We start from the raw sequence: 27,908 nt of genomic DNA, 5'->3' as shown, positions 1-27,908 counted from the left end.
GATGCATGGATGCATGGATGGATGGATGGATTGATGCATGGATGGATGGATTGATGCATGGATGGATGGATGCATGGATGGATTGATACATGAATGGATTGATGGATGGATGCATGGATACATGGATGGATGGATTGATGCATGGATGGATGGATGCATGGATGGATGGATGCATGGATGGATTGATACATGAATGGATTGATGGATGGATGCATGGATACATGGATGGATGGATGGATTGATGCATGGATGGATGGATGCATGGATGGATTGATACATGAATGGATTGATGGATGGATGCATAGATACATGGATGGATGGATGCATGGCTACATGGATGGATGGATGGATGGATGCATGGATACATGGATGGATGATAGATGGATAGGTGGATGATAGATGGATGGATACCTCATTGACTAGGAATCTGATGGCTTGTAAAACACTGTACATATACACAGTAAAATACGTAAATACCCTACGATAGAGAATCCTGACACGCCCACAACCAATGTTTGTGACCTTCCACGATGTTACCTTCTACGAGGAGTTTACAGGACGTCCTGTCATCGGTGCCGTCACAGGTGTAGGTGTCTTCGTCTCCGGAGTCCACGTCGTTGATGAGGAGTTTTCGGTACACGTCTTCGCTTCTGATCTCGTACTTCTTGCCGTGTTTGAGCTCCGTCTTGTTCTTGTACCACTTCACCTTTGCGCTGGCGCGTGACACTTGGCATTCGAGGTGACCGCGATGCTTATACATCGCTATCTTATCCCTGAGTCTCTTCACAAACTTCACGGGCAGCTCTACAGCAACATCAACACTGAATCAGTGAATACTATCATGTCTGCCACAACGGAAGATTTAAATGCCATTAACGCCCTTGCCTAAGCACACTGTAGGACAGGCAACGTCTAATAATTTAAATGTGTTGCAGCCAAAGCAAACAGAGCTATTAAGGAACATTAATGCTGTCGTAATTAATCTTAATTTCATTTAATGACAATTACTGTGTGCCAGTCACAGAGTGTGCCTCGTAACGTAATTTTGACAGATATATATATATATATACTCCTGGAGATTTCCAATGAGCAAATATCCCAAACCACTAAAACAACAATGTCTTCTCTGTAGACCGTGGCCCAGACCAACATTCGAAAAAACCCTTTAAAAGAGTCCCAATCAGCTGAAACTCCACACGAGTTGTTTATTCCTTTTTGCCATCAGGCCTCAATGAGGCACGACAATGTGCATGTGAATTGCAACTGGATTTTCCATCTCACCAACATTGCCCGGATGATGCATCGTGTTTACTCTTTTAGCAAAACGTCATCTAACTTTAGACATTTGATATATATATATATATATATATATATATATATATATATATATATATATATTTTTTTTTTACATGTAGACTTCTGTAAAGCATAATAATTGGTTTACAGCAGCAACACCGTTTTTTAATTTAGAGAGAAATAAGGTTTTAAAATATTCAGAGGCATTTCATTATTTGCAACTTTCTAACAGCTTGAATAGAAATGATCCATTTGCAACCAACATCTGCACATTGTCCCATAAGGGTTAGCTCATCCATGCAGCAAAGCAGGCTGAATACCCATCGACTCACTCACCTTTCACTTTAAGTCGTGCAGCTGAAGAGGCTTTGTCAGCCGTGAACTTGATCTCACCCGTATCTTCTGGGGCGACGGTCTTAAACAGGAGCACATGGGTTCTGCCTGGAATAAGAAATGTTAAGACAGTTTGTAGATGATCATTATTCAGGCAAATCATATTAAAAAAAAGGCGCATGACTATCTCTTGAGAACTTACCCTCCTGTCTCATCTTGATGTTGTCCCCGGCTTTGAGTTTGATGCTTCCTTTGTGCCACTGGCACTCCACTTCATCGTGTGAGATTTCACAGACGAACGCAGCGCTCTCCTTCTCCATCACTTCCACATCCTCCAGCTTCTTAACAATCTTAATATCTCTGGCTGCAGGGTGGGGAAAAAAATTTCAGACATGTCTGTACACTGAAATTTGTAAAAATGGTAGCTGACTGATTTGTGTATTTCTAATAATTACCGTGCACGGTGAGCGTGGCGGCGGTGTTGTCATCGGCGGTGCGACAGATGTAAGTTCCTGCATCTCCATTGGTGCATTTGTTGATGACCAAAGAACGCTTTCGGCCCGAGGAGTGGATGCCAAAGGTCTTACCCACTTTCAGTTCTGCATCATCCTGAAGATTAATACAAAAAATTCCCCAAACTGTTATACATGTACATTACATCTTATTTCACACTGCAGACAGTAATTAAAATACTAATTTCTCACCTTGAACCATTTAACATCTGCATTCGTTCTGGACAACTCGCATTCGAAAGTAACCTTCTCCTTCTCGGGAGCGGCGATATCCACGAGGGGCTTGGAGATCATAGCAGGAGGCTCTGTAGAAACCAACACACATGTTGGGTGCTGCACAGACCCTCCCATTCGACGACCGACAGGGAAGCAGCTCTTACCTGTGATAATCAGTTTGCCCGAACTGTGCACTCCTTCTGCTTGGAAGGAAATAGTTCCCGCGTCTTCCCTCTTGAGATTGGACAACGTTAAGGCCTGCTTCTTTCCCAGAGCTGTGATGCGGCAGTTGGCCCCCGACTTTAACTTGGCCCCGTCCCTGGTCCAGGAGCCTTCGACATCCGCCTGGCTGAGTTCCACCTCAAATGTTACCGTCTCCGTCTCATGCACCTGGGTTTCTGTTAGCCCCTTCGTGACCTGGATCTTCTTCACTGAAAGGGAGGAGAACAAAATGTGTCAACGGGCAAGCGAGGTATGTCCTTTGTCTATCGTATCCTAAACGTGTGATTGTGGATCAAGTCTTACTCTCCACATTGAGCTTGGTCTGGGTTTTGTCGTCCAGAGTTTCACAGGAGTAGACGCCCCGGTCAGCACAAGTCACACTCTTGAAGACCAGCGTCTGCTTCGCGCCGTCGACCCGAATCTCCATGTTCCCTGCGGGCTGCAGCACGACGCTGTTCTTCATCCACCTCACTTCCTCCGACGGCTTGCTGAGCTCCACCTCCAGCTTCACTTCACTCTGCTCCTCCGCTGTCAGGTTTTCTAGCTTTTTCTTAAATGTCACAGGCTCATCTAATTAGGGGCGCAAAAAAAAAAGAATGAGGAAATCACGCTGCTTAACGTACTTAAAAATGATATAAATGCGTGTTCTTACGCTGCACTTGTAGGGAAGCTTTGCAGCTTTTGCCTTCCGCGTCGACGCTAATCTCCCCGGCGTCCTTTTGGGCGACGGAGGCGATGGTGAGCGAGTGACTGCCGCCGCCACGCTCGATCCTGTACCTGGGCCCCGCGGTGACGGGCACGTTGTTGTGGAACCATTTCACGTCGGCGTCCGCCGGGCTGACGGCGCACTTGAAAACGGCGTCTTTACCCTCCGTCGCGGCCACGTTGTTCAGCTTGGCGGTCAGCCTCACCAGTCTGGGTGCTGCGAGGAGACATGCGCGACGTCAAATGGAACGGACCGAATACTTTTGGAGTGAACGACGAATTACCTTTCGAAGAGACTCTGGCGGAGGTCTTGTCGTTTCGACACTCGCAGTCGTAGTCCCCTTCGTCTTCTTTAGTCGCGCCGGTCACAGCGAGAACCCGCTTAGCGCCGTCTGCCCTGACGCAGTGGCGGCCTCCGGGTTTGATTTCGCGACCATCGTGGCGCCAGACGACGTCCCCCGAGGCTCGGTTCAGTTCACACGTCAGGGTGAGCGTACCTCCCAGCTCCACCGTAGCAGCTTTCAGAGGGACGACAAACTTCAGAGCTGGATCTGAAATGAAAAAAAACATGGATGTCAGACATCAAAAACTAACAAACAAGAAGGTGGTCTACATTTGAACGTTTATGTGACTTGCCTTTAACTTGAACTTTGAACTCTAGTTTGTCATCAGCCGTTTGACAGGAGTACGTCCCGCTGTCTTTGGATTCTGAGGATTTTACTATCAGGGTACGAGACAGGCCCTCTTTTTTCATTTCATACTTGCTGCCCTCCTTGAGCTCCACACCTTCTCTGAACCACGTCACACTACCGCCCTCTTTGGTCAGCTCAGTGCTCAAAACGACTTTTTCACTAACTTCCACGACACACGTGTCTTTGACAAGCGTCCTCTGGAACTTGACGGCTGCGTCTAAGGAGAAGTGAGAGCTTCTTTTCACACGATTTGTTGCAGAGAATTAACACTCTTGTTGTTTTAATTGAAATATATATTACCTGTCATCTGCAGCTTAAATACCAGCTTTTCCGCTCCGGACTCACATGCGTATTCTCCGACGTCTTTTTTATCCATTTTCTCTATCACCAGCTCACGACTCTTGCCCTTTGACTCCGTGTGCACCGCTTTGCTGGAAGTCAGCAGCTTGCCGTCCTTGTACCACTTCACCTCCGTCTTGGTGTCAGAGACGTCACAGCTCAGAGTGGCCTTCTGGGAGGAAGTGGCTTTCACCTCCTTCTGGACCGACTCCTTGTTGGAGAATCCAGCTGGGGCTTCTTCAGAGCAAAAAATAAATAAATGAGCAATGAGTTTAATGACTTGATGATTCAATGCAAACAGTGGAACACGATAGAAAAAGACACAATGCTACAAAAACAAATAAGACTAATTAAATTCACATGTGCATAACCTCAAAAATACTAGTGCCATCTTATTTCCTCCTACCTGCCACCTGTATCTTGAACGCCAGCTTCTCGGCTCCGGCCTCACAGACGTACTCTCCGGCATCCTTCTTCTCCACGCTATCGATCACCAGCTGGCGACTCTTGCCCTTCGACTCGGTGTGGATGGTCTTACTGGAAGTCAGCAGCTTGCCGTCCTTGTACCACTTCACCTCCGTCTTGGTGTCAGCTAGCTCACAGCTCAGAGTGGCCTTCTGGGAGGAAGTGGCTTTCACCTCCTTCTGGACCGACTCCTTGTTGGAGAAGGCTGACTGGGCCTCTGATGGAGGAGGAATGATAGAGACAATATCAGATCCAATAAACATCCAATTAGTATTATTTATGTATTAAATCCACCTTCCTCCTACCTGCCACCTGTATCTTGAAGACCAGCTTCTCGGCTCCGGCCTCACAGACGTACTCTCCGGCGTCCTTCTTCTCCACGCTATCGATCACCAGCTGGCGACTCTTGCCCTTCGACTCGGTGTGGATGGTCTTACTGGAAGTCAGCAGCTTGCCGTCCTTGTACCACTTCACCTCCGTCTTGGTGTCAGAGACGTCACAGCTCAGAGTGGTCTTCTGGGAGGAAGTGGCTTTCACCTCCTTCTGGACCGACTCCTTGTTGGAGAAAGCCGATTTGATCTCTACAAAATAAAAATGGAGAATGTCGTGATTCATCGCCGCCCCTTCATCTCAATACAAATCAAGTACAAAAAAAAAATAATATATATATATATATATAACCAGGAAAATGTGGTTAACATCAACAGAGATGAACAACAATGGACAACTGTGCAGCAAAGACAAGCAGAATGTATTGTAAAACAACAACAAAAGCACAAGGGTCAACGCAAACATTTGCAATACCGACATTCTCAATTCAACCCAAAACAGTAGTTAAAAAAAAAAAAACTTCACCCGATATTTTTTGACAAAACACGTACATATCACATATACTATTGCCTCTCACAAGTCCTACCTGTCGCCTGTACTTTAAACACCACTTTGTGTGTTCCCACTTCACAGACGTATTCTCCTTCATCTCTCTTCTCCACGCTGTCGATCACCAGCTGACGGATCTGACCCGTTGACTCCGTGTGAACTGCTCTGCTGGTGCTCAGCGGTTTGCCGTCCTTGTACCACTTCACCTGCGTCTTGTTATCGACTACCTCGCAGCTCAGAGTGGCCTTCTGGGAGAGAGCGGCGTTCACTTCCTTTTGCACGGACTCTTTGTTGATGAAAGGGGATTTAGCCTCAGGAGAAACACCTGTAAAGAAAAAATAAAATAAAATGCACGACAAAAAAAGACACAACAATGCACTTTGCGGTCATAAAGCAAGTTGGGTTGACAGGAGAAGAATAAAAAGGTATCACAAAAAGGAAAAGACCAAATCTCTGACCAGGAACTGACAAGACAACAAGAGTTGCCTCAGCAAACAAACGTCTAAGCATGAACTTTAATAGTCCATAGAAGCAATGACACCCATAATATTCCCATAATTTAAATTTGCCATCTAACAACATGAGACTCCAAGTCAATATGGGAATACAGATCTTTGAACAAGGCAATTCATAACTGAAGCAACCAGCCGTACAGCCAGAATCCATTGAAACGTCCCAAATCAGAGGAGACCACAGACACAGATAGAAAACCTTGCTGAAGACAACATATAGAATGTACAGCGTTTATTATAAAAAATTTAAAAAAAGATTCATTACAACGTGATCGACATTGTTTGAGCGAGTCATTCAAATAGGTTTTAACTAAAAATGCATCGAGGACTTGCTGAGTCCTCAAAAAACTAAATTAAACATTTAGTATTTATTAGACGTACAAAGTACTCCTTACCTTCCACTTGTAATTTGAAGACCAGCTTCTCGGCCCCGGCCTCGCAGACGTACTCTCCGGCGTCCTTCTTCTCCACGCTGTCGATCACCAGCTGGCGACTCTTGCCCTTCAAATCGGCGTGGATGGCCTTACTGGTGGCCAGCAGCTTGCCGTCCTTGTACCACTTCACCTCCGTCTTGGAGTCAGAAACCTCCCAGCTCAGAGTGGCCTTCTGGGAGAGCGTGGCTTTCACGTCCTTCTGGACCGACTCCTTGTGAGAGGATGCAGACTGGACCTGTGTGTCTGCAGAGGAGACCATGGTTAACATCTCCAATATATACCTGTGAAGTACATTAAATACTGGAAAGCCTGTTCAGTCCTGGGCCCTACCTGCCACCTGTATCTTGAACGCCAGCTTCTCGGCTCCGGCCTCACAGACGTACTCTCCGGCATCCTTCTTCTCCACGCTATCGATCACCAGCTGGCGACTCTTGCCCTTCGACTCGGTGTGGATGGTCTTGCTGGAAGTCAGCAGCTTGCCGTCCTTGTACCACTTCACCTCCGTCTTGGTGTCAGCTAGCTCACAGCTCAGAGTGGCCTTCTGGGAGGAAGTGGCTTTCACCTCCTTCTGGACCGACTCCTTGTTGGAGAAGGCTGACTGGGCCTCTGATGGAGGAGGAATGATAGAGACAATATCAGATCCAATAAACATCCAATTAGTATTATTTATGTATTAAATCCACCTTCCTCCTACCTGCCACCTGTATCTTGAAGACCAGCTTCTCGGCTCCGGCCTCACAGACGTACTCTCCGGCATCCTTCTTCTCCACGCTATCGATCACCAGCTGGCGACTCTTGCCCTTCGACTCGGTGTGGATGGTCTTACTGGAAGTCAGCAGCTTGCCGTCCTTGTACCACTTCACCTCCGTCTTGGTGTCAGCTAGCTCACAGCTCAGAGTGGCCTTCTGGGAGGAAGTGGCTTTCACCTCCTTCTGGACCGACTCCTTGTTGGAGAAGGCCGATTGAGTCTCTGGGGGTAATGTAAAGGAGAAATACGGTGTTGTCATGACCACCGTTTAAGTTGGAAACATATATGTGACATCTGATTTATGCATTCTTCAAAGCATCATTATTTAAACCTCATCAAGTCTTGTTTGGGACATTTGTCAAATGCGTAGCAACTAAAATCTAAAGTCCCTTTCATGCAGTAGCTCACAAACACTTCATAACTTGATTTAAACTGAAAATACTTGTTCCTACCGGACACAAATATCTTGAAGACCAGCTTGTCCTCTCCGGCTTCGCATGTGTACTCTCCGGCGTCGCTCTTCTCGACCTTTTCAATCACCAGCTGACGAGCGTCGCCTTTCGCCTCGGTGTATATCGTCCTACTGGATATCAACAACTTGCCGTCTTTGTACCACTTCACCTCCGTTTTGCCATCTGAAACACTGCAACTGAGGGTCGCCTTCTGGGAGAGCGTGGCTTTCACCTGCTTCTGGACCGACTCCTTGTTGGAGAATGCCGATGCGGCTTGAGTTTCTGAGAAAAAAGGTAAAGACATGTCTATCATATCTGCAAAGTATCGAATAGTATTACAGCATTATTATACAAGCTTACCTTTTATCTTGACCTGGAATGTGACTTTGTCCGCCGCCGTCTCGCAGGAGTAATGTCCTTCGTCGCGTTTCTTGGCGTTCTTGATGACGAGTTTCCTTTGAGTGCCTTTGGAGACGAAGGCGGTCCTTTGGTCCTCGGCCATCTGCGCTTGATCCTTTCTCCACACGACGGCCGCGCTGGCGGGAGAAACCTCGCAGCTCAGCTCCAGATCTCCTTTGAGGGACGACGTCATCCCCACGGTGCCTCTGGCTTTGTTCAGAAATTTGGCGGGTTCATCTGAGATGGGGGAAAAAAGAAAAGAGGTTATTTTAGTCGATTTCATACAAATAAGACGTGCGTTAGCGAATTAAGAGAGGAGGAGATGTGAAGCCCTTTAGCAATGTCTAACTTTATGTTCGTTAGCTCGTGTTTAGAGACTCGGTGTAGCATGGAGTTGGCTACATGGTGACAGATAGCCCTTTCCTCCATTTGATGGCCCGTGAGCATATGCTCGCAGCCATCAGAGCAGGTGTCACATTTCAGTTTTAAATCACATGAGACAGACTGTCTGCATGCGGGCTTGGAGGCCAGGTCCCTTTACACAATCACAGTGTATTTGATGACAGAGAGATTGTGTCTCCGCTCTGCGATAAACTTTTTTTTTTGTGTACCTTTGAGAGAGAGTTGCAGGGGCATTCTGTCGTCGGCTAAAACGCACTCGTAGGTGCCGACATCTTCCTCCGTGACGTTGTGGACCGTAAGGGTCCTCTTGCGGTCGACGTTCATGTATTCGTACTTTTTTCCCGTTTTCACCTCCCGCCCGTTCCTCATCCAAACCACCTGAAAGAAGCAGAGAACAGATAAAGAGTTAAAAAGAGAGCAACTGCTGATACTTAAGTTTTTACTCAAAGTCAGATTACTCGCGCTGACAAGTTCTCAAATACAAAAGTGTCTCCTTTGAAGACTATTCTGCGCTTCAGTAACATGAAACAAGATATGCGACACGCTGCACTGATCTAATTCATCTCCCTATGAATAACCCCCGACCAACTCGGTCAATAAAAAAAGAGGACCAAAGCTAACTAATAATGAAATATCCCTCTGGAATATAACAACTCGAGGTGTACAATGGACAAAGCACAACGCCGCTTCATCAAAAAGAGGAGAATTAAATGAGCAATTAAACCAATTTATAGAGATGTTTTTTCTGTCCCTGCATGTAAAGTAAACAGGTACATGCATCACAAACCTGTGCATCGTAATCCGACACCTCAGCAGTCAGCTGAGCGGTGGCTTGGGCACTGCAGCTCACCACCTCCAGCACATCTGACTTGTTGGTGAACTTAAAAGAAGGAGCTAAAAAAAAAGAAATACAGTTTTCATGTTAGAAGGCTTTAAATAACCACATTGAATACCAATACTCTGTGGGTAGTAACCGAGTGCCGTAGAGCGCATACATACCCGTCACAGATAGGATGCAACCGCTCTGCGAGCCTCCGCCCACAAACTTGACCTCGGCTCCGTTCATTTCCGCGGTCACGACCCGGATGAGCAGAGTGTGCGTGTTCTTGGACCTGGTGATGAGGTAGTCCGCTCCGCTGCGCAGGAGGCGGCCGCCCAGAGACCAGAAGCCGGAGCAAACGGCGGACAGCTCCACGGAGATGGAGAACTCCTCGCCGGAGGTCGCGACGCTGTTCGCCAGGCCTTTCTTGATGTCAGCACTGGGTTCTAAAGGAGACAACAGAAATGGGAAGAAGGAACGCTCGAAAAAGGCGTACAACAATGGCGCTCAACTACATGACTAAATGACACAGAGGCAGCAGTCTCACCCAGGAAGAAGCTCCCAGGCACCTCCAGGTGGGGACTTTGGCCAAAGTCGTTCATAGCGGAGATACGGAACTGGTAGGTGGCCTCTTCCGTGAAGCTGCAGACGGTGATCTCCGTCGAAACGACGGTTTCCCCGGCGTTGCACCTCTGCCATGTCTGAGTGCCAATCTTCTTCTTCTCCACAATGTAGCCCTTGATGGGCACAGGGCGGTCGCTGTCTGGAGGAGACCACCGGATGGTGACGGATGAGTCGGTCTTGTTCTGCACCACGGCGTCGACGGGGGGGTCGGGAGGATGCTTCCTTGCAGCTAGAGCAGAAAGAGGGTGGCATGATTTATGATAATCAGAGCGGTACCGAGGGATTTGCGGAGAATCAAAAGAAATATCTTAGGCCCGTCAGAACAAAATGCAAATACGTCTGAATTAGACCCGGGCGTCGACCCTCACCGGTGACGGAGAACCGAGTGGAGGTCTTGCAGTCTCCAGCCACAAAGGCCACCTCTCCGGAGTCGTCCGCCTGGCAGTCTCTAATGGTGAGCGTGTATTGTCTGAGCGTGCACGCAATGGAAATACGGGAATCTTTCTTGAGTTTCTCTCCATTGCGGGTCCAGTAAGCATCCGGGAAGGGATGCTCCAGCTCCACACAGAAGATGACGGTGTCACTGACGGGGACCACTGTCCTCCGGGGAAGTTTCTTCGTTATGTTGCCTGGGAATACGAGAGTGACGCAGACGTTGCATAGAGAAACACACCATTTTAATGCCTGTGCGTTATATTTATTAGGAAATTAAAAATTAAAAAAAGACATAGAAATGTTTTACCCAGGACGGTGAGCTCCGCCACAGTGCGACTGCCCTCCTTCATCTCGCAGATGTAAACGCCGTCGTCGTTGGTGGTGACGTTGTGGATGATGAGACGTCGAAGGTTGCCTTCCTGCTCGATGTAATACTTGTTGCTCTGCTGCAGCCGCGTCTCCTCCATGAACCAGCTGGCCTGGGTGGCGCTGACGGGCACCTCGCACATCAGAGTGGCCGAGGTTTTCTCTTGAACCTCCACATCCTGGAGCTTCCTCCTGAACGGCACCTTCGGCTCTGAACGGAGAATAACAGCATCATTTATCTTTCTTTTTATGCAGGTAAACATTAATAATCCTCAACAGTTATTTATTTGGTCCTTCCTATTCCCAACAAATAAATACTATTAATGGGTTATCTTCCCAAGAAAATGACTGATTTCCCTTTCTGCCAGGACTCCTCATTTTATTTCTAAGTGACGTATACTAATAATAATAATAATCCAACTTTTTCCTCCTATGTCCATTGTTATTCTACTTGTATATCAGTCGGCCTATTCGTTGTTTTTCTATTTTATACATTCTATTTTTATTATTCCGTGCTGCATTTTGTGCATTTATTGTAAAATCGATAAGCAACCACCAGGAGTTCATAAATATTTATATTTTCCACTGCAAAGAGTCCCAAACTAACAACCTGCAAGGCAGACATCAGAGGTTTCCTGCACTAGCATTGAACTACACATCGGTAGCCACGGGCGGCTCTCATTATCGGACACACCGACAGAAACCTACATCCCTACGGTGTCTTCCCCTCGGGCCAAGTCTCACTCTCAGTGGTGCCAATGCCCCCCCCCCCCCCCCCCCCCCCCCCCCGGTAGAGTGCGGGGACCATCTTAGCATCTGTGAACTATACTCATCACCGGCAGAAAATAGATGCAACTCGACACCCTACTTCAGGAGGCGGAGCCAGAATTCAACCTTGTTGTGAAAAAGCCTCACGCATTTCGAGAGGTTTAAATGAGGCTCCGGGTACATTGATTGGAACACGTACAGTAGTGCAGTATCCCACGAACACGTCTTATTCCCCTGTTGGTCATATGCCTCCATTGATATTGCAATTAACACGTGAAGGAGCCACACGTGACGCACCGGGCGACATGTTCCTTCACTGTGGCGCTGTAGTTTATTTTGAGTAAATCCCACACACACACCATCCCGGCGTTATAAATACTCAGCAGAGTTATTCAGCTCAATATAGTTATCAAGTCCTGAGTAATGTTTTGCTAAATATTACAGTGCCAAGCCATTTTAGGAAATGACTTATGGGGGGCTGAGGTCTCACATTATTGCTTTTCACGGGACTTGTTGATATCAATGAAATCACGTCCGCCTAATATATGCTGTACATGCAGAATATAGTGATGTCATATGTGCCGACAGGTGATGCATATAATTCACGACCATGATGGCTTGCTTCTGGATTCTCGTGAAACGCGCGTCACCGACTGTATCGCGTGTCGCGTTTTCCTGGTTTACGTGACCCCTCTCACCTTTGACCGTGACCAACACGGCGCTGTAGGTCTGGCCCGCCATGTTGGTGGCGTTGCAGGTGTAGAGGCCGTTGTCGCTCTGCTTGCAGTACAGGATCTTGAGGATGAAGTTCTCGGCTTGGTCCTCGTAGATGACTTGCCTGCGGCCCTCGTTGATGTTGCTTCCGTCCTTCCTCCAGATGATGTGGGGTTTAGGGTGACCCGTCACGAAGCAGCTGAGCTTGGCGTGCTTGCCCTCGGTCACCGTGCAGGTGCGGGTGAACACACCTTTGGGCAGCCTCAGAGAACTCAAGCCGTCGGCGACGTTGGCCTTGGAGGAGGGGGACGTCGACGAGGAAACGGAGGATCTGCTTTCCTCGGTGCGGTAGATGGAGATGTCCTTGTTCATCTCCTCCTTGCGCTTTTGCAGGTGAGAAAGGAGGGAGGTGTTTTTGTCCGCGGCCAGGTGGCGTGAATCCTGGGCGTCCACGACGAGAGCGGCCGCGGCGTGCGAGCGCCCGACGGCGTTCTGCGCCCTGCAGGTGTAGGTGCCGCTGTCCAGGTGACGCGCGCTCTGGATCTTCAAGATGCTGCTGTCGCCGTCGGAAACGACCTTGATGCGGTTGGTCTCCCCCAAGTAGCGGCCGTCTTTCTCCCAGTCGAAGTTGGCGTCGGGGTAGGCGACGACCCGGCAGTGGAAGACGACGTCGTCTCCCAAACCCACGCGAGCGGAGGCGGGCTTGACCATGAACCCGGGGGCCCTGTGAGCCATCTCGGTCGGCAGCGCCACTTTGAGGGTCACGGCGGCGTACGCTTCCCCGACGCTGTTTTTGGCCCGGCACATGAATTGGCCGCTGTCCTCCAGCGTCAAGTCGTAGATGGTGAGGCGGTACGCGTCTCCGTCCTCCACGGTTTTGAAGCGGCCGCCGGACGTCAGCTTCAGCTTGTCCTTCTCCCAGGTGATCAGCGGGGTCGGGCTGCCCACGATGGTGCAGCTCAGCGTGGCGTCCTTGCCCGCGCACACCGCGAACGCCTTCGGGCGGGTGAGAAACCGCGGCACTCCGCCAAACAGGTTTTTATCCATTGTTGGTTTCCTGTGAAATCAAAGAAAAAAAGCTGAATATAACAATACAGTACGGGGGCCGACAAACGTATAACGGAACGTGTCCCATTCGTTTAGGTCATTCTAGTGATTTCCATAGCTTGCCAACAAGTAGTAGTTTGATTTTCAGTAACTATTTCGGGTTAAATTATGAACAATTGATAAATGGCAGTTTTTTTTTAATTGAATTTTTTTTTTTTTTTACAAATCGGGTACCACATTTTGTAGCTTTTCAGTCATCTTTTATATTACTTTATGGTTACACACTGTCAAATAAACCCAAACCCCATTGTGCGGCGTGACAGTTTGTTAAGTGTACTCTATAAATATGGCGCGCTATGAAAATAGACATAAATCCACAGTCCAGATAGGCATATTTATGGCAGGCAGTTACAGTAACTGCCAGTCAACATGGCCTCCCCCCCGCCCCCCTCCTGCAGACATTCATCAATACAATGTCTTAACTTCGTGCCATGCATCTACATCCCATAGAGGGAAGAAAAGAAGTATTTGAACCACACAAAACAACTCAGGAATCCCCTCGTAACAAGGTCAAACAGCAGATATGTTCCCCTCTCTCCAAACAGAGTGACGTGTGCCAGCCTTGTCACCTCTGTCCGCTCGGACCGCCTGTCCAGAAATAGCCTCAGCTGTCAGAGCCCGTCTCTCTGTCCATTGCCATTTGTAGAAGCGAAAGGGATATCAGCTGTTTGATAAAAGCTTCCACTTCAGAAGCGCGCATTCTATTGTTTTGTTTTTTTTCCGTGCGCCTTATAACGTAATAATAAAAAAAAAATTAAAAAGACTTTTTAAAAATTCATGTCGGAATTCAATTTAGTGGCGTTTGCGGCACAGTTTTTAATACCGTTACAGTGTAGCACTTAGATACTCGTATGAATTAAATATATATATATATATATATATATATATATATATATATATATATATATATATATCGCAAACTAAAAACACATCTTTTTCGACTATACCTGAATAGGGAAGGTAGAGCCGTAGTAGCACTCTAGTAGAACTTAAATGTCCCTTACCGATAGCACTTTAGTAGTTTAACACTTTAGTATGACTTAAATGGCACTTACGGATAGTACTCTGTAGTTTAACGTTATTGAAGAAATTGTACTTGCTTGATTCTTGTTGTTCTGAGTTTGGACTCATGGTTTAATGCACTTATTGGATAAAAGCGTCAGCTAAATGACATGTAATAATGTAATGTAATGTAATATATATATTTATGCTACAACGGTGCAATAATTCATAATGTAACGTAATTGTCCCCCCCCCCCCCCCCGTCCCCCCCCCCCCCCTCCCCTCCAGCCTAAAATGACTTTGTTCACCTTGAGTCTTCAGGCACTCAGGTAAGACGGGTGCTGAATCATGTGCCCCCCCACCCCCCCCAAAAAAAAAATACCCGTCAGCTCCGACTCCAAATATCACTTTTCAGAAGTAAAAAAAAAAAAAAAAAAAAGTCTCTTCTTTGCGCTGAAATATCCTTGCAATGGTTGTAAATCCGGGATGGTGGAAACATCCGCCCCCCCCCCTCCCTCCCTCCCCCTTTTTGGTCTCCTGCGGCGGCCGGTTGACGAGACGTTATGTTGTCTTTCTTCTCGGGTCCCTCATGACGCCGAAAATATGTGCAGACTTTTTTTGCGCAGCCTCCCTTTTCCGAAATAGACTCGTCCCACACTTAGGAGATAGGAGATAAGGAGATAAGGAGATAAGGAGAGCTGGTGAGGTCGGTGTCCTCTGCTGGGCCGCACACTCCGGGTCCAAGTATTGACGCTGAAGAATCGGCCGCTTGAGTTACCGACATGCGTCACACCTGCGCAGTGGAAAGTAAGCGGCGCAGTTACTCACGCGCTACTTTAAGTACACTTTAAATGCTACTTTATATATTTACTACACTATGTGACAGCTGGAGTTATTTAATTAGCAAATTAGGATTATGCACGCGAAATAATAATTTTACAACATGTCACCAAGAAGGATATATTTACTTTATTATTTATTATTCATGTTACTTCATTCATTCTACTCCGTATTTATTTGACAGCGTTAATTACTTGTCACTTTGCATATTTATGTTATAATTAACATATGAATAATGACGTGTTATTATAGATTAAGATATGCAGCAGAGCCCCCATCTTTACTTTATTTATGTGTATTTATATGAGTATTTTTTTACAGAGTGCCATTACTTCTTGTATTATGTAAAAGTACTCGTTCCACCACATTCATTAGCAGCACTTCACTAATGTAATTACACACATTAGCCTTCTTATTTTATTTTTCCATCGACGTCTTCATTTAAGTCTTTTGTCCCTTTCTCTTGTTTCACTAGAACCAACATACAGTGGACGTAGACTATATGACAATTTAATCACATTTTCTAAACAATAACAATGCACGCAAGTGCAAGACTATGATCATAGCCTGCTGACTCATCTGTATTTCTGCTAACCACCCATTTTCTGCATAACCTTCCCCTTACTTTACCACCCATATGTACATATATGCAGTGCATGTGGTGTATTCCACCGCCACCGTGTTGACAGCTGCTTTACCCGGGCTGGTCAGGCCCATAATTAAAGTTATGACTTCATAGTGTGCAAAAAAAATCCCTCAAATATGCGTTAAATGCATCTTCGCGATGATTAAAAAACACTTTGGGCGTGACATATCAATCCTTAAATAGCAGGGCATTCATTTCTATTGTGTCCTACTTTTATGACATATTAAGAGACATAATATGTAATGCTATTCTATAAAACAATGGGTAACAAGTCTTACCCGTCTCTTCCCTATTCTTTGGCCTCCGTGTTATTTCCTTGGTGGGCTTTCCCCCCAGTGCCAATGACTGACAGCAGCAGGTCGCCGGGCACCCGGATTTAAACTTCCCGAAACTCTAGCAGACAGTAATCCACTGTTGCTACTTGCCTCCGCTTCATCTTGTACCGGCTACTGGCTTTTGGCTTCCATGCTCCTGAAAAGTATTCAAACTAATTCACAGAGAACCCTCTCTGTCCCACAGTCAACCCCAAACAAAAAACAAAATATATTTTTAACGTACCTCCAATTGTTTTTTTTTCTTTCTCTCCTCCATATTTGGGCTTCCTGCCTTTCCCGAAGCACCAATCGGGTTGATAGCAGCGAGTGATATCATTGGACGGTATTTCCACAACCTTTTGGCAAGGATCCAAACGTCATTTTTAGGGACTAACACCTGAGCACAAGACAGCAGAGGGCAGCAGACGGGCACGTGGCACCTGGTCGTGTTGTGAAGCAACACGTTTAAAAAAGAAAATTAATTTAAAAAAAAAATGTCTTGGGGAGGAGAACACTTGCAATGTATACTCTCCTTAACACCTGACCTCTTAGGCATTTGGGAATAAGGTCACGGTTGTATCGTGTTCGCAGCTGGAAAAAAACTGCACGCGTGTTACCTTTAAAAGAACATTTACACAGAAGACAGACGTCAGGAACACCGAGGACGGATAAATAAACAGCAGATGGCGTCTACGTCCCGAGAATGAACGATGATAACAACCGGATGGATATTGAGGGGAGGTGGGGAAAGAAAAGAGATGAGACTAAATAGTGTGTGTCTCAAAATAGACGCATGTGGTGTTTATTTACACTGTGGATAGCATTTACAGTATTGACAAGAAAAACCATGAAAAAACCAAGAGTGTTTGCTCCGCTATAGTCTTTTAGATGTCTTACATTAGGTACGTCATTATTTTGGTTAACTATTTTCATCAGTGGCTGATTGTTTTGTTTTCCTAAATGCCTTCTCAGATACGACCACTAGGAGTCGCCAAAGTCGGATAGTTTCAAACGTAGGATAAAAAAAGGCATGAGTGCAAATTATAATGTCAGATACATATCTTGGAAAAAGAAAGCGCGTTCGCATTGTAATCTCACAAAAAAAATGCAGACACCGCAAACTAGCAACGCAAATACAAAAAAAAACACAAAAAAAAACGAATGAAATGAAAATTTAAATATATTTTTATTTCACATAAACATCGGCATAAATCGACCACACGTGTAATGATTAAAAACACTTAAATGTATTTGCCTCTCTACTCACTCACTCACAAAAAAACAAACACCACATGTATTATAAAGCTGTGCTGAAAAACAAGTTATTTTGGCATGTTTAAATTGTTCAGCTAGTGTTTCTTTAGTTTACAGAAGAAAAAAAACAAAACAACAACAGACGTCGAGACGCGTGTGTGTGTGGAAACAAAACCAAAACAAACAAACCAAAACACATATCTTTTAAAAGTTATTCGACACTTCGGGATGAAAACTTAGCACCTTGTTACCAGCCACCGTGATTGTCAGACTGGTGCCGAGTGGATAAGAAACCATAGTAGGATGAGAAGGTTGGCTGCGATGCTGCCAGCTCATTACAAAAGGCACACTCCTGCTTCTCTAGGATGCTTGAGGACAGTGCAAATCGAAACCACCGCGACAAGAAGAAGTGTGCTGTCGGACTGACTCTGGATCAGTGAACGGACGACTCATCTTACAAGCCACGCATCCACGACTTCCATTACATACATGATGCTATACACAACTACGTGCAAACATTTTTAAAAAAAAAACCTGTACATAGTATGTGAAAGTAAATCCAATGGTTTACATGAAATGGCTTCTGGAAAAAGAACAACCGCTAATCCTTAATACTAAAAAAAAAAAAGGCACCGATTAAAAAAAAATCATTAAAAAATGACCAAAAACATGACAGCGAAAGGTGTGAATGTGGAGACGGTCGAAAGAAATCAACTCTGTGCACACAAGGCTGAGCTCCAGTGTCTCTACGACATAAACTCACCGCCACAACACTCATGCACACACACACACACACACACACTCTATAGGGCGAACCTTTGCTGACCAGAGGTAAGACGGACCTTATGTGATCGGCCACAGTATTTCCAGGTGGGTCTGAAGTGGGCCATAAAATATGTGCAGATGCTTTATATACAAACAACGAGGTCATTCCAGGTGGAGGTTGACTCAAGAGTCCCTTTTTGAGATCTGCACTCAAATGTATCTGATGCAAGTATTGTACACATACACACACACACACACACACACACACACACACACACACACAATGTCGTCAGTGCAAAATTCGGCGTTCATGTTAGCATAATTAGCATTCCTTCCACAGACAGTTTCTAAACATTGAGAGGGCAAAGACGTGTGTATCCTGTGAAGTCTTGCAGTTGTGAAGGTCGACATATATATATATATATATATATATATATTAATATTAATGTTATCTATGAAGAATGCAAAACATTTTTTTTTGCACACCAAAATCGACGAGATGATTTAGTCCCACTTTATTTTATGTGTAAATCACTTCTTTTTTTTTTAGTTTTCATCATGCTGCAGCTACCCATGTTATCTTTGCATCCATTACATCTTAATATCTCATTTATTTAAACTTTTTCTTTTTGTGGGGCGTGTCTGTGTGAGTCTGAAATTAAATCATTTAACAAAACAATCAAAATGTGTTTTAAATCCAAATAAATAATACACATAAATCACTTAAATATCTGGGGGGGGGGGGCAACAGGTAATAAATAAAGCTAACACATGATGCAGGCTGTGGAAAGGCTTGTTTTCCCCCCTCCTCATGCTCTTACTTTGAAAAGCATAAAGCCAACACTGAGAGGAACTGCTGCTTTAAATAGCTTAAAACCTAAAAAGCTGCAGAAACAACAGCGCACACTCTGAAATCAGCAATCATGATGAAGATCCTTCTTTTTTTCATGTGAGCGTTTAAAAAAAAAAAAAGATTAATGTAAACAAAGATTTTCCAAAAAGCAACACCACCCTGTTTTGTTCTCGACTTAAAAACATCTGCTGGGCAGGAAATAACAAGAGGAGATGGAACAGATCCCATTTACACATGCCATTAAAATCAAAATGCAGTTAAAAAGATGCATCTGCACACTGCATAGAACCCCATGTTGTGTGTGTGTGTGTGTGTATATATATATATATATATATATATATATATATATATATATATTTACACAAGAGGATTTACACTGCAGAGGTATTGATTGGAGTAATAGTGTTTCTTCACCACCACTGAGGTAGTAATACGGAAAATAGGATTTAAAACGTATATGTTATTAAATGGGCGTTAAGGCATAAAGCTGACTTTGTGTTCAATAGACTTAAAAAGACATCTTATATCTGCATTGGGATTTTTGACGCCAGGTGTAATTTGGGGCCCATGATTTTAGTCCCGTTTTCCTGATGACATCAGCTCCGGAAAACATTAATACTGAGTAAAAATCTGTATTCAGGACCACTAAACACAGACAGCAGCATTGACGCATGTGTATATCTGGATTAATGACATTATAGTAGTTTGGCTCCACGTACAATCCGCTCTTTATCAAATCAAATACTCGGTATACTTTTCAAGGATAAGCTCTGGTAGTAAAAAAAGGATAACTAAAAGATGCACAAAAAAAAAGTGTATTTACAAAATCACCAGGGGTTTAAAAAAAAAAACTTGAAATATTGAATAATTCTTTTTCCAGGTGATCAAAACTGTTCAGGCAGCTACGATACATGTCACCTTCTCTGTAGCAGATCACACACACACACACACACCTTTCTTTTCGATGCACAAATACGTGAAGCGTGCGCACACCGACTCGAGATGAGCCTCTCGCCCTCCTTTTTTCTTCACACACACACACACACACACACACACACACAGAGTTTGTCTGTACACGTTTATGCCAAGTGGACATGGATCGGACGGAAGACGTATGGTTTCCCTGATGCCATAGTCTGCCTGGTGTGACAGGATGAGGCGCGGAGGTGCAGAGACAGTGGTTATGCGACGAGGCCCCCCTCCAAAACAAAACGCTGAATAATGTTTTTTTTTTTTTAAAAAAGGTCCATGCTAAATTCTCCATGAAGATCATCTAAGGCCACAATGTTCATAGAAGAAGAAGAAAAAATGTAAACTCTATTATTTAAAAAAAAAAAAAAAGTAAGAGAGAGGAGAAATTGTCATGGCGACGTATCCCTCGTGAGGTTCGACCAACACACGGGAAGCAGAACCACAAAGCATAAATCGTAGACATGTGTCATACTGCCGAGTTCAAGAGAGAGCGTATACCTTACGACATAAGGCACTTCAACAACTACTCCCCGTAGACTGTTTTGGAGTAGATCCATTATCAATCTCCTCCTCCTCCTCCTCCTCCTCCTCTTGCCAGCCACCAAGGTGGACAGGGGTGGGCATGGAGATGCTGGACCCAAGGCCACTGTTTGCCTGGAAACCTGATGAGTGTTGATACAAGGTCAGATTATTCCTTAGCCGTAGTCGAGTTGTATCGTTTATTAATACATTTCAATCTAAATCGCATGTGATATTATGATTAATTGCAAACGCAGGACTTTCAAAGTCTTTTAAAAGGCCAGTTCTCCAGCAAATGTACAGACTGCTCCATGCCTCATTAAAGATAAATAATACAATTTAAGGATTTGGTATGTTTTAGCCAAATTACTAGTGCTACAAATCCCTGAATAGACCTTACCTCTTACGATGCATTTTTCTTTCAGTCATTGGTCTCCATTAATTTGACTAGAGTTGGAATAATGAACTTGAAATGACTAATATGTGCAGTTATGTTATTAATGAGAGTTGATTTATGTACCACATTTCCATTTAAGATCACGTGAGTTTGACAAACATTAAAGCAAACATATTTGCTTCTAGAAGCGGTTGTAGTTTATTCTAAAGTCCTGTGTAATTAAGTTTTACCAATTAAGTTCTAAACTGAATAAAAAGAGCCGCACGCCGCCATTAACTTGTCACTTGATTTTCAGCTACAGTTCCAGGGTTTTCATTTACCAGCATTTGTGTGCAGATCTCTCATTGGCACCGAGTTCTGCCACTGACCCGAAGTTCTCTGTGGGTGGGAGGTCTGCTGGTGGAGCTGCACAGACAATCAGGTGTCAATGTACAGCAGAACGGCCACAAGTGGTACACCACCTCGAAAAACTATCTTTTTCTTTGACAATAAAAACAGCCGACATGAATTCAAGCCGAAACGCTGATCAAAAGTTCCATTTTGAAGAATAGTAACAGAGAAAAGGAGGATAAATATATTCACGTCAACTCTAGGAAAGTACCTCGTGCATGTAGATGGCATGGAGACTCATCTCTGCTGAGGCAAACTCTGTGTGCAGCGTATTGCTCCGGATGTGAGCGTCGCTGGTAGACATACTGGAAAAAAAGAAAAACACGTGAACCAAGGCCGGTGGCGAGCATCTGCATTCACTGACCGATCTCACCAAACACCCTTTTCCTGACTGGGAAGTCTAACGTGTGTGAAGTACCTGTCGATGACGGTGCGGTCGCTGCGGTACATGGTGCTCTCCGGGTGGACAGACGAGTGCAGGAGGCTTTGGGAGCGGCCGCGGCTGCTGTGCGGCAGCTGAGAGGTGGACAACGAGGCCAGGACACTGGCGGCAGCGGAAGCTGCGGTGCTCGGCGGGATGAAGCGATGGTCTCGCCCTTGGAGTCCAGATGCAGTTAGGATGGGGTGTGCCAGGACACTGGCCAGCAGATTATCAGGCTGGAAACAAAAAACAAAAAAAGGTCAACACGCACACACACAGCCACGAAGTAAATACGATTATGTTGCAAATAGAAAAGAAGGCTAATTGCTTGTGGATAGTTTACGCAGATAAATATATTCTTACCCCAGTGCCAGACTGGTTGGAATGCAGTGAGGTGCAAAGAGGAGCCTCGGAGAGCAGCAGCTGGGTGGAGGGGCCACCCTGCGCATCGTGCTGCACCTTTTCCTTCAGGTGGCTGATGAACACGGAGCTCTCCTGAGGCGGCTGCCAGCGCGGGTTCTTAATGGTGAAATGCATAAGCGACAACTCCGTCTTGCCGTTTTCAGCTTGTTGGTATACGGAGGCCTCCGTCTGGCCCTCTGATAGCCACTGCAGGAATATTCACACACGTATATATATCAATTCACATCGAATCGGATATTCACTTTGCTCTCAGGAGTCATACATCTACAGTTTGAGAAACTCTACTGAACTGGCTTTGAATCCTGTGTAGGATCTTACCGTCGGGTTTCCGTGGCGCCTGATGTCCATCTGGGCAAAGGAGCAGATGTCTCCGACCCCCACCACTTCCACAGTGAAGTTCCTGAAGAAGTCAATGATTTCGAGAGACTTATTCCTCAGGTGGAAGATGAGAATGAAGGGCGTGACGATGGGGCTGAGCAACTCCTCCAAAATGAACACCTGATTTTGAAAAAAAAAAACACAGATCACACGTGAGCCAATGTATATTATTGGCACGCAGTTGACTGTGAATATATTTAAATGCGACAATAACAATAACAAATCCAGTCTGACGCGACGTCTCTTCGGCGATCGGGTGCCACATTAAAAAACGTAAATCGACCATAACTTTTAGTTTGGACCGTGAAAAAATGTGATCCGAGCCGCAGAGGGGCCTCCGTTGCTCACCGCCTTGTACTGGAACAGCTGCGCCACCTCGTCACGGGTCTCGCTCTTGTTGGCATTTCCCCTCCAGTGGTCCGGCATGTAGTGAATGTGTGCCAGCATGCACTGCAGCAGCTGTTCTGGACACCACACCATATGCTCATCTGGGATGAAGGACCTGGTGCGGGACAGGTACAAAATATGTATGTTTCTCAACGGCACGACTACAAATGAGGATTAAACAAGGATAGTTTTGTGCAGTGTAGATAGGTTTTTGGACTGAAAATCTGTTACGGATTGGGAAGCAAAAGGAGCCCGTTAAAATGTCCCTTTCCTTTACAATTTACTTCCTTCCACAACTTGTAAAAAGCTTCTGAAAAACAAAAAATAACAAAAAAATACAACAGAAAGGAATTAATTGCTCCAAATTGAATAAACACGATAAAAAAATATATAAAAAAATTTAAGTGAAAGGAATGAATTACTCCAAATTGACAGATTTGATCAAAACAATGAATCGAAATATTGAACGAATTGAAAGTCAGTCTACAGTTGTTATTAACATTATATAAACAGCAAGATAAATACAAAAAGCACAGACAGCTTCCTTTTAAAAGCGACCGATAGCGACGCTGAAATGTAAAAAGAAAGTTAAAACCCACCTGGCGATAGTGATGACCACTCCCAGCACCGTGATGGCGGTCAGAATGTGCTGCACCGTCAGAACATCCTCGTCGTACACCGTCAGTGCAATGAGCACGGCCAAAATCGAGCCCGAGAAGAAGGCAAAGTTCTGAGCGAGCACCGTCAGCACCGGCGACGTGAAGGAGTTCATGTATTTGGACGTGGGTTTGTAGCCGCGGCCTAAACGTCCGTGCAGCTCGTGGTCCAGCTCATTGAAGTGCCGCAGGTACAGGCGGCCAAACAGGGACCAGCGGCGCGCGCCCAGGCTTCCGGGCTCTCGGCGGATCACTTCGGTGTAGCTGAAGAAGGCGTAGAGCACCTGCCACACCAGGATGAAGGGACACAGCAGCAAGTTGGCCAAACCCATCAGCAGGATGACTCTACTGAGCTGCTGCGCCAGCTCGAGGCGGTTTCCGTTCCGCTTGTACTTGGGGTGCAGGTTCCACTTATTCTGAAACAGAGAGCCGGGGCCCCAGAAGAGGATGAGCTCAAAGTTGTACTTGAGGCCTTGGGTGAGGAACACCACGTTGCCCAGCAGGGGGAGCTGCAGCTGCACCGGCAGCAGCGATTTGTTTATCATGGCCACCATGTAGTTCTTGAATCGCAGGATGCGGTGATAGATATCGAGTTCAGTCAGCTCCTTCTTGTGTATGCACATTTGCTGCTCTCGTTGCAGGCTGATGAGCCGGTCCTGGACTTCCTGCCACGTGAAGTTGCATAGTTCGTCCTGGGAGAAGGCGGCAAGGAGCACAAGCGTCAGCTGACGAATACTACAGAGACGACGCATGACAACACGGCTTTCATCGCAAGACATTTGTCACAAGATTGCGATAATGTAATAATAATAAAAAGGTCTCCAGGTGTGGCACTTACCATTCTGATCTTCAGGGCTTTGATGTAGAACTGCCTGATCTCCCAGTAGCTAAGAACATTGCAAAAGACTTTGACAAGTCGATAGATCCAGAAGATGGCTGCCATGATGAGAAGGAATATGATCCAACTGTTCTCTTGAATCCTGAATACAAACAAAAAGGCACTTTTCTCAGATATGTCTGTAGTTATCCGTTTGAGTTATGGATTCAGACATGAGTGACTACGTAAATATTCGTAACCATGTCACTTTCAGCCTAGTCAGGACATTTACAGTAAGAGCCTCAATAATCATACGATAATCGGAAGAGGATGGAAAGATAGCAAGGCAATACATATCTTGACAAAGTGGTTCAGTGGGAGGCTAATTTGAAATCTGGGATTCAGAATAACATCTACAGTTACGGTATTACACCCCCTCTCCTCTTATAACATTGTAAATGGACCCTTTAGCCAGTGTGTAACTTATTTAATGATAAACGGATGAGGAAATGTGCACTTCTTGCTCAGTGCGTGTTATAATGTATCAAACTGTCACTCAATTCTTGTTTACAGCTTGCGTGGGAGACATCCTGCTTAATTAGTTCCCTAAAATAAAGCAATCCTCCGAGTATTAGATGTCAAAACACAGAACACACTGGCTTCGGTGAGCCATTAGCTAATATTAAAGCCTTTGTCATTTCACATCGGTGAACTTTCAGCTAAAATAAACTAAATATGAGATTGTTTTTCGTGACAAGCGTCTGGCTTTAAAACGGAAATCAGATAAGTTATGAGCGTTCGAGGACGGCCGAGCGGCTCCAAACTGCGGAACAAGCTGTTCCCGGATTAGAACTTCAAGCGGGTTTTTTTTTTTAAAACGTCACCGACTTTCACACAAGCGACTATTGAGCCACAATCAGAATGAAGGAACAAATTAATGAGAGAGGCCTATTAGACAAGCTGGAGATCACCAGCACAAGCAAAGCTACATTTTGGAAGAGAAAACTAAAATTGACATGAGATTGGAGAATGTCTGTGTGTTGGTGTCATGTGGGGTTGTCAGCTTTCTGGCTCTGCCGAGTTGTCAGTATCCCGGCTGGACAGTTATACCTCACCAAAGCTATCAATTACACTTTCCTGTTGCCGGTCTCAACACAGTACACACATACTTTCCTCTAAGTAACCATTATAGGAATGAGGCAAGTCGAAGCTCAACAACAAAACTGAGAAAGAAATACATTTCATAGAAAGAGACACAAGTCACTTGTACTTCAAGTTAACTTTAGTTATTAAACATTCTGCTTTTTTTTTGGGGATATCATTTTTTTTTCTTCCCCAAAACAAATCCAAAACCTAATGTTAGCTTGTAATCTGCTATTACCACTGGCATTAACACCCCCCCCCTCCCCACCCCAAAAAAAATGAATATGTTTAATTTGGCAGATGTCTTCAAAAAGGATAATATAAAACGTAACATTTGGGTCGCATTGCGTTAAAGTTTCTTCTTTTGGGACAACAGTTTAAGAATAAAAACAAGCAATGGATACTCAGACAAGACCGGTTCTGCTAAGACCATTGCTTAGAGTGCTCACAGTTAATAATAGAGCTTAAAGAGACATTGCCCACCATTAAATCAAGAGCCCCACGGGACACAGCTAAATAGTCTACTGTTCCATATTCTCTCTATGCAAATGCGACTGTATCTTGCAGTCTGAAGCCACAATCCAATAAGAAATTAAGTCTGAAAGTCTGATTACAACTGTATTAAGCCAGACAAATGAAAACCCCTCTGAAGGCTTGTCTCTAAAGGGGCTCTAATAATATCCAAGCCCACGTCTGCTTGAGGACAAAGCATCTAATCAAACTGGCTGGAATGAGAGGATGGGCACATCCTGTTAAGTGACCGTTTAGCCTTTTCAATTAATTCACCTTGACGTTTCTACTCACTTTGCCCCCAAAGTGAAACAAAATACACTTTCACAGCCTAGAGCTCTCAATGAACCTGTATTAAAATGGATTACCTCTGAGTGCACTGCTGACTAGGGAGGATGGCATCTGGAAGAGAGACCTTGTTCCTGTCCAAGGGGTTCTGGCCCGGCCCGGTGTGGTTGACCACTCGATTGGCAAACAGGACGTCATACTCCACGCAGTTGACAAGGAACGTTGTGAATGTGACCACAAACAACAACTGACTGTTTGAACAAGATGAAAAAAGAAGGAAAAAAAGAAATTAGGCATCGTAAATTAACGACAGTCCAACAAAACAAAAAAGCAGACCATGGTAACATCAAAAATAAAAATAAATACTGGGTGGCAGTTAAGAATTAAGCACACAAATCTCCAGGAGATATGGGGACAGACAAACACCAGACCCAATAACCGAGATATGTTATTGGTAACAAAAACGTATCTCAGGTAGCAGGAAACAGAATTTAAACAGACACATTGGCCTGGTGATGCAATTAAAAATAACCGAATAAGTTATACCAGCAGAAATGCTCCAAAAAGGGTGATATTAATCATAAGTGTACAGTAAACAAAGCAATAATCAAAATGGTCGCGTTTAGTGTGGGAAACTTATTTCACAAGAACTTCCAAGTACAGCTGCCTGAGGCACACTTAACTACCTCAATAACAACATGGTCTATTACCACCAGTGATGTAAACAAGGCCCAGGTTTCCTGTTGGAACTGCACACCCAACCTCATCACAGTATCTGAACTCAAGTGTTTTGTTACTTACATAAGTTCGAAGAACTCCGATAGCATCATACACGCAAAGCCATTCTTTTGATGGAAATGATAGATGTGGACAAGCTGGTTAAGGAAAATCTGAAATAGCATTAAACAAAGCCGTATACAAGACAACATAACATATCAACAACATATCAATAGTCAAACTCAAGGAAAATCAAATCCCAAGAAATGTCTCTTCCCGGCTATCTCTTTAGTAACACTGTAAAAGCGCGTGGCAGTCACCAAGTAAAAAAATCCAACAGATTCTAAATATGAGTACTGACCAGGATCCTAATTGGTCTGTGTCAGCATGGCACGATGCCAGTATCATATGCAATAACAGTCAACGTTGACAGACCTCCGACTTCACAATAATACACTTTAAAAGGATATCCTTTTGAAGAAGTTATCCAGGTTCTTGATATGGTGCCATGATTCTGAAAAAAATAAAATAAACGAGAGCGTTATTCACATTTGTGTAAATCAACGCACGTATTGGGGGGGGGGGGGGGGGGCAAACTCACAGCGTGCGAGTTATTAAAAAGATTTTATTTTTTTCCATGATAACATGTTTACCTTTTAGGCCTTCTGGCACGTGCACCAGTAAATCCTCCTCCCCTGGTGGCGAGTCCTCCTCGAAGTCCTCAATTCTCTGATACTCCTGGTAAGCTTCAAAGTTGGCCATTGTGCTTCACATTC

The 27,908-nt window shown here is 44.9% G+C and overlaps 2 protein-coding genes across 3 annotated transcripts in view; both read right to left on the bottom strand.

Moving 5' to 3' along the window:
- obscnb (obscurin, cytoskeletal calmodulin and titin-interacting RhoGEF b) overlaps positions 1-14,785 on the bottom strand; it is a 47,307-nt gene extending 32,522 nt beyond the window's left edge. The window contains exons 1-27 of the mRNA XM_034555718.1: positions 14,751-14,785; positions 12,318-13,390; positions 10,793-11,062; positions 10,419-10,679; positions 9,974-10,279; positions 9,606-9,872; positions 9,394-9,500; positions 8,816-8,984; positions 8,166-8,441; positions 7,806-8,087; positions 7,300-7,575; positions 6,936-7,211; positions 6,567-6,848; positions 5,697-5,984; positions 5,086-5,361; positions 4,722-4,997; positions 4,277-4,552; positions 3,921-4,193; positions 3,569-3,835; positions 3,232-3,501; positions 2,883-3,149; positions 2,522-2,788; positions 2,334-2,446; positions 2,085-2,238; positions 1,832-1,993; positions 1,633-1,737; positions 538-804 (exon numbers count right to left, since the gene is read on the bottom strand). Of these exons, the coding sequence (XP_034411609.1) occupies positions 538-804; positions 1,633-1,737; positions 1,832-1,993; positions 2,085-2,238; positions 2,334-2,446; positions 2,522-2,788; positions 2,883-3,149; positions 3,232-3,501; positions 3,569-3,835; positions 3,921-4,193; positions 4,277-4,552; positions 4,722-4,997; positions 5,086-5,361; positions 5,697-5,984; positions 6,567-6,848; positions 6,936-7,211; positions 7,300-7,575; positions 7,806-8,087; positions 8,166-8,441; positions 8,816-8,984; positions 9,394-9,500; positions 9,606-9,872; positions 9,974-10,279; positions 10,419-10,679; positions 10,793-11,062; positions 12,318-13,380 (7,096 nt within the window). The 5' untranslated portion in view covers positions 13,381-13,390; positions 14,751-14,785. The remainder of the gene's footprint in view (positions 1-537; positions 805-1,632; positions 1,738-1,831; positions 1,994-2,084; positions 2,239-2,333; positions 2,447-2,521; positions 2,789-2,882; positions 3,150-3,231; positions 3,502-3,568; positions 3,836-3,920; positions 4,194-4,276; positions 4,553-4,721; positions 4,998-5,085; positions 5,362-5,696; positions 5,985-6,566; positions 6,849-6,935; positions 7,212-7,299; positions 7,576-7,805; positions 8,088-8,165; positions 8,442-8,815; positions 8,985-9,393; positions 9,501-9,605; positions 9,873-9,973; positions 10,280-10,418; positions 10,680-10,792; positions 11,063-12,317; positions 13,391-14,750) is intronic.
- Positions 14,786-16,579: 1,794 nt separating this feature from the next.
- atg9b (autophagy related 9B) lies at positions 16,580-27,894 on the bottom strand. 2 transcript variants are annotated; one of them, XM_034554720.1, is made up of 14 exons: positions 27,786-27,894; positions 27,603-27,646; positions 27,217-27,281; positions 26,496-26,666; positions 24,496-24,637; positions 23,601-24,349; positions 22,963-23,116; positions 22,555-22,734; positions 22,177-22,422; positions 21,811-22,049; positions 21,604-21,697; positions 21,323-21,407; positions 20,585-20,748; positions 16,580-16,682 (listed from the first exon to the last, which is right to left on the bottom strand). In XM_034554720.1, exons 1-13 carry the CDS (start codon positions 27,892-27,894, stop codon positions 20,603-20,605), a joined length of 2,424 nt encoding a protein of 807 aa, XP_034410611.1. In that variant the 3' UTR covers positions 16,580-16,682; positions 20,585-20,602. The 2 variants fall into 2 exon arrangements, with proteins under 2 accessions (XP_034410611.1, XP_034410610.1); XM_034554719.1 differs by lacking the exon at positions 16,580-16,682 and having other exon boundaries at positions 17,410-20,748.
- Between the last annotated feature and the right edge of the window lie 14 nt (positions 27,895-27,908).

Source organism: Cyclopterus lumpus, chromosome 17 (genome assembly GCF_009769545.1).
Source record: "Cyclopterus lumpus isolate fCycLum1 chromosome 17, fCycLum1.pri, whole genome shotgun sequence".
In the NCBI taxonomy this organism is placed as follows: domain Eukaryota; kingdom Metazoa; phylum Chordata; class Actinopteri; order Perciformes; family Cyclopteridae; genus Cyclopterus; species Cyclopterus lumpus.
The sequence above is the reverse complement of the archived record's forward strand: the minus strand, read 5'-3'. Positions and strand labels throughout refer to the sequence as shown.

What these genes read in the sequence shown, in the direction of transcription:
- atg9b (XM_034554720.1), bottom strand. Translation starts at nt 27,894, where the DNA reads ATGGCCAACTTTGAAGCTTACCAGGAGTATCAGAGAATTGAGGACTTC. An exon ending in AGTCAGCAGTGCACTCAGAG is followed by an intron (nt 24,638 to 26,495) that starts GTAATCCATTTT and finishes GTTTGTATTCAG; the next exon opens with GATTCAAGAGAACAGTTGGA. An exon ending in AGATCTGCACACAAATGCTG is followed by an intron (nt 20,749 to 21,322) that starts GTAAATGAAAAC and finishes AACACTCATCAG; the next exon opens with GTTTCCAGGCAAACAGTGGC.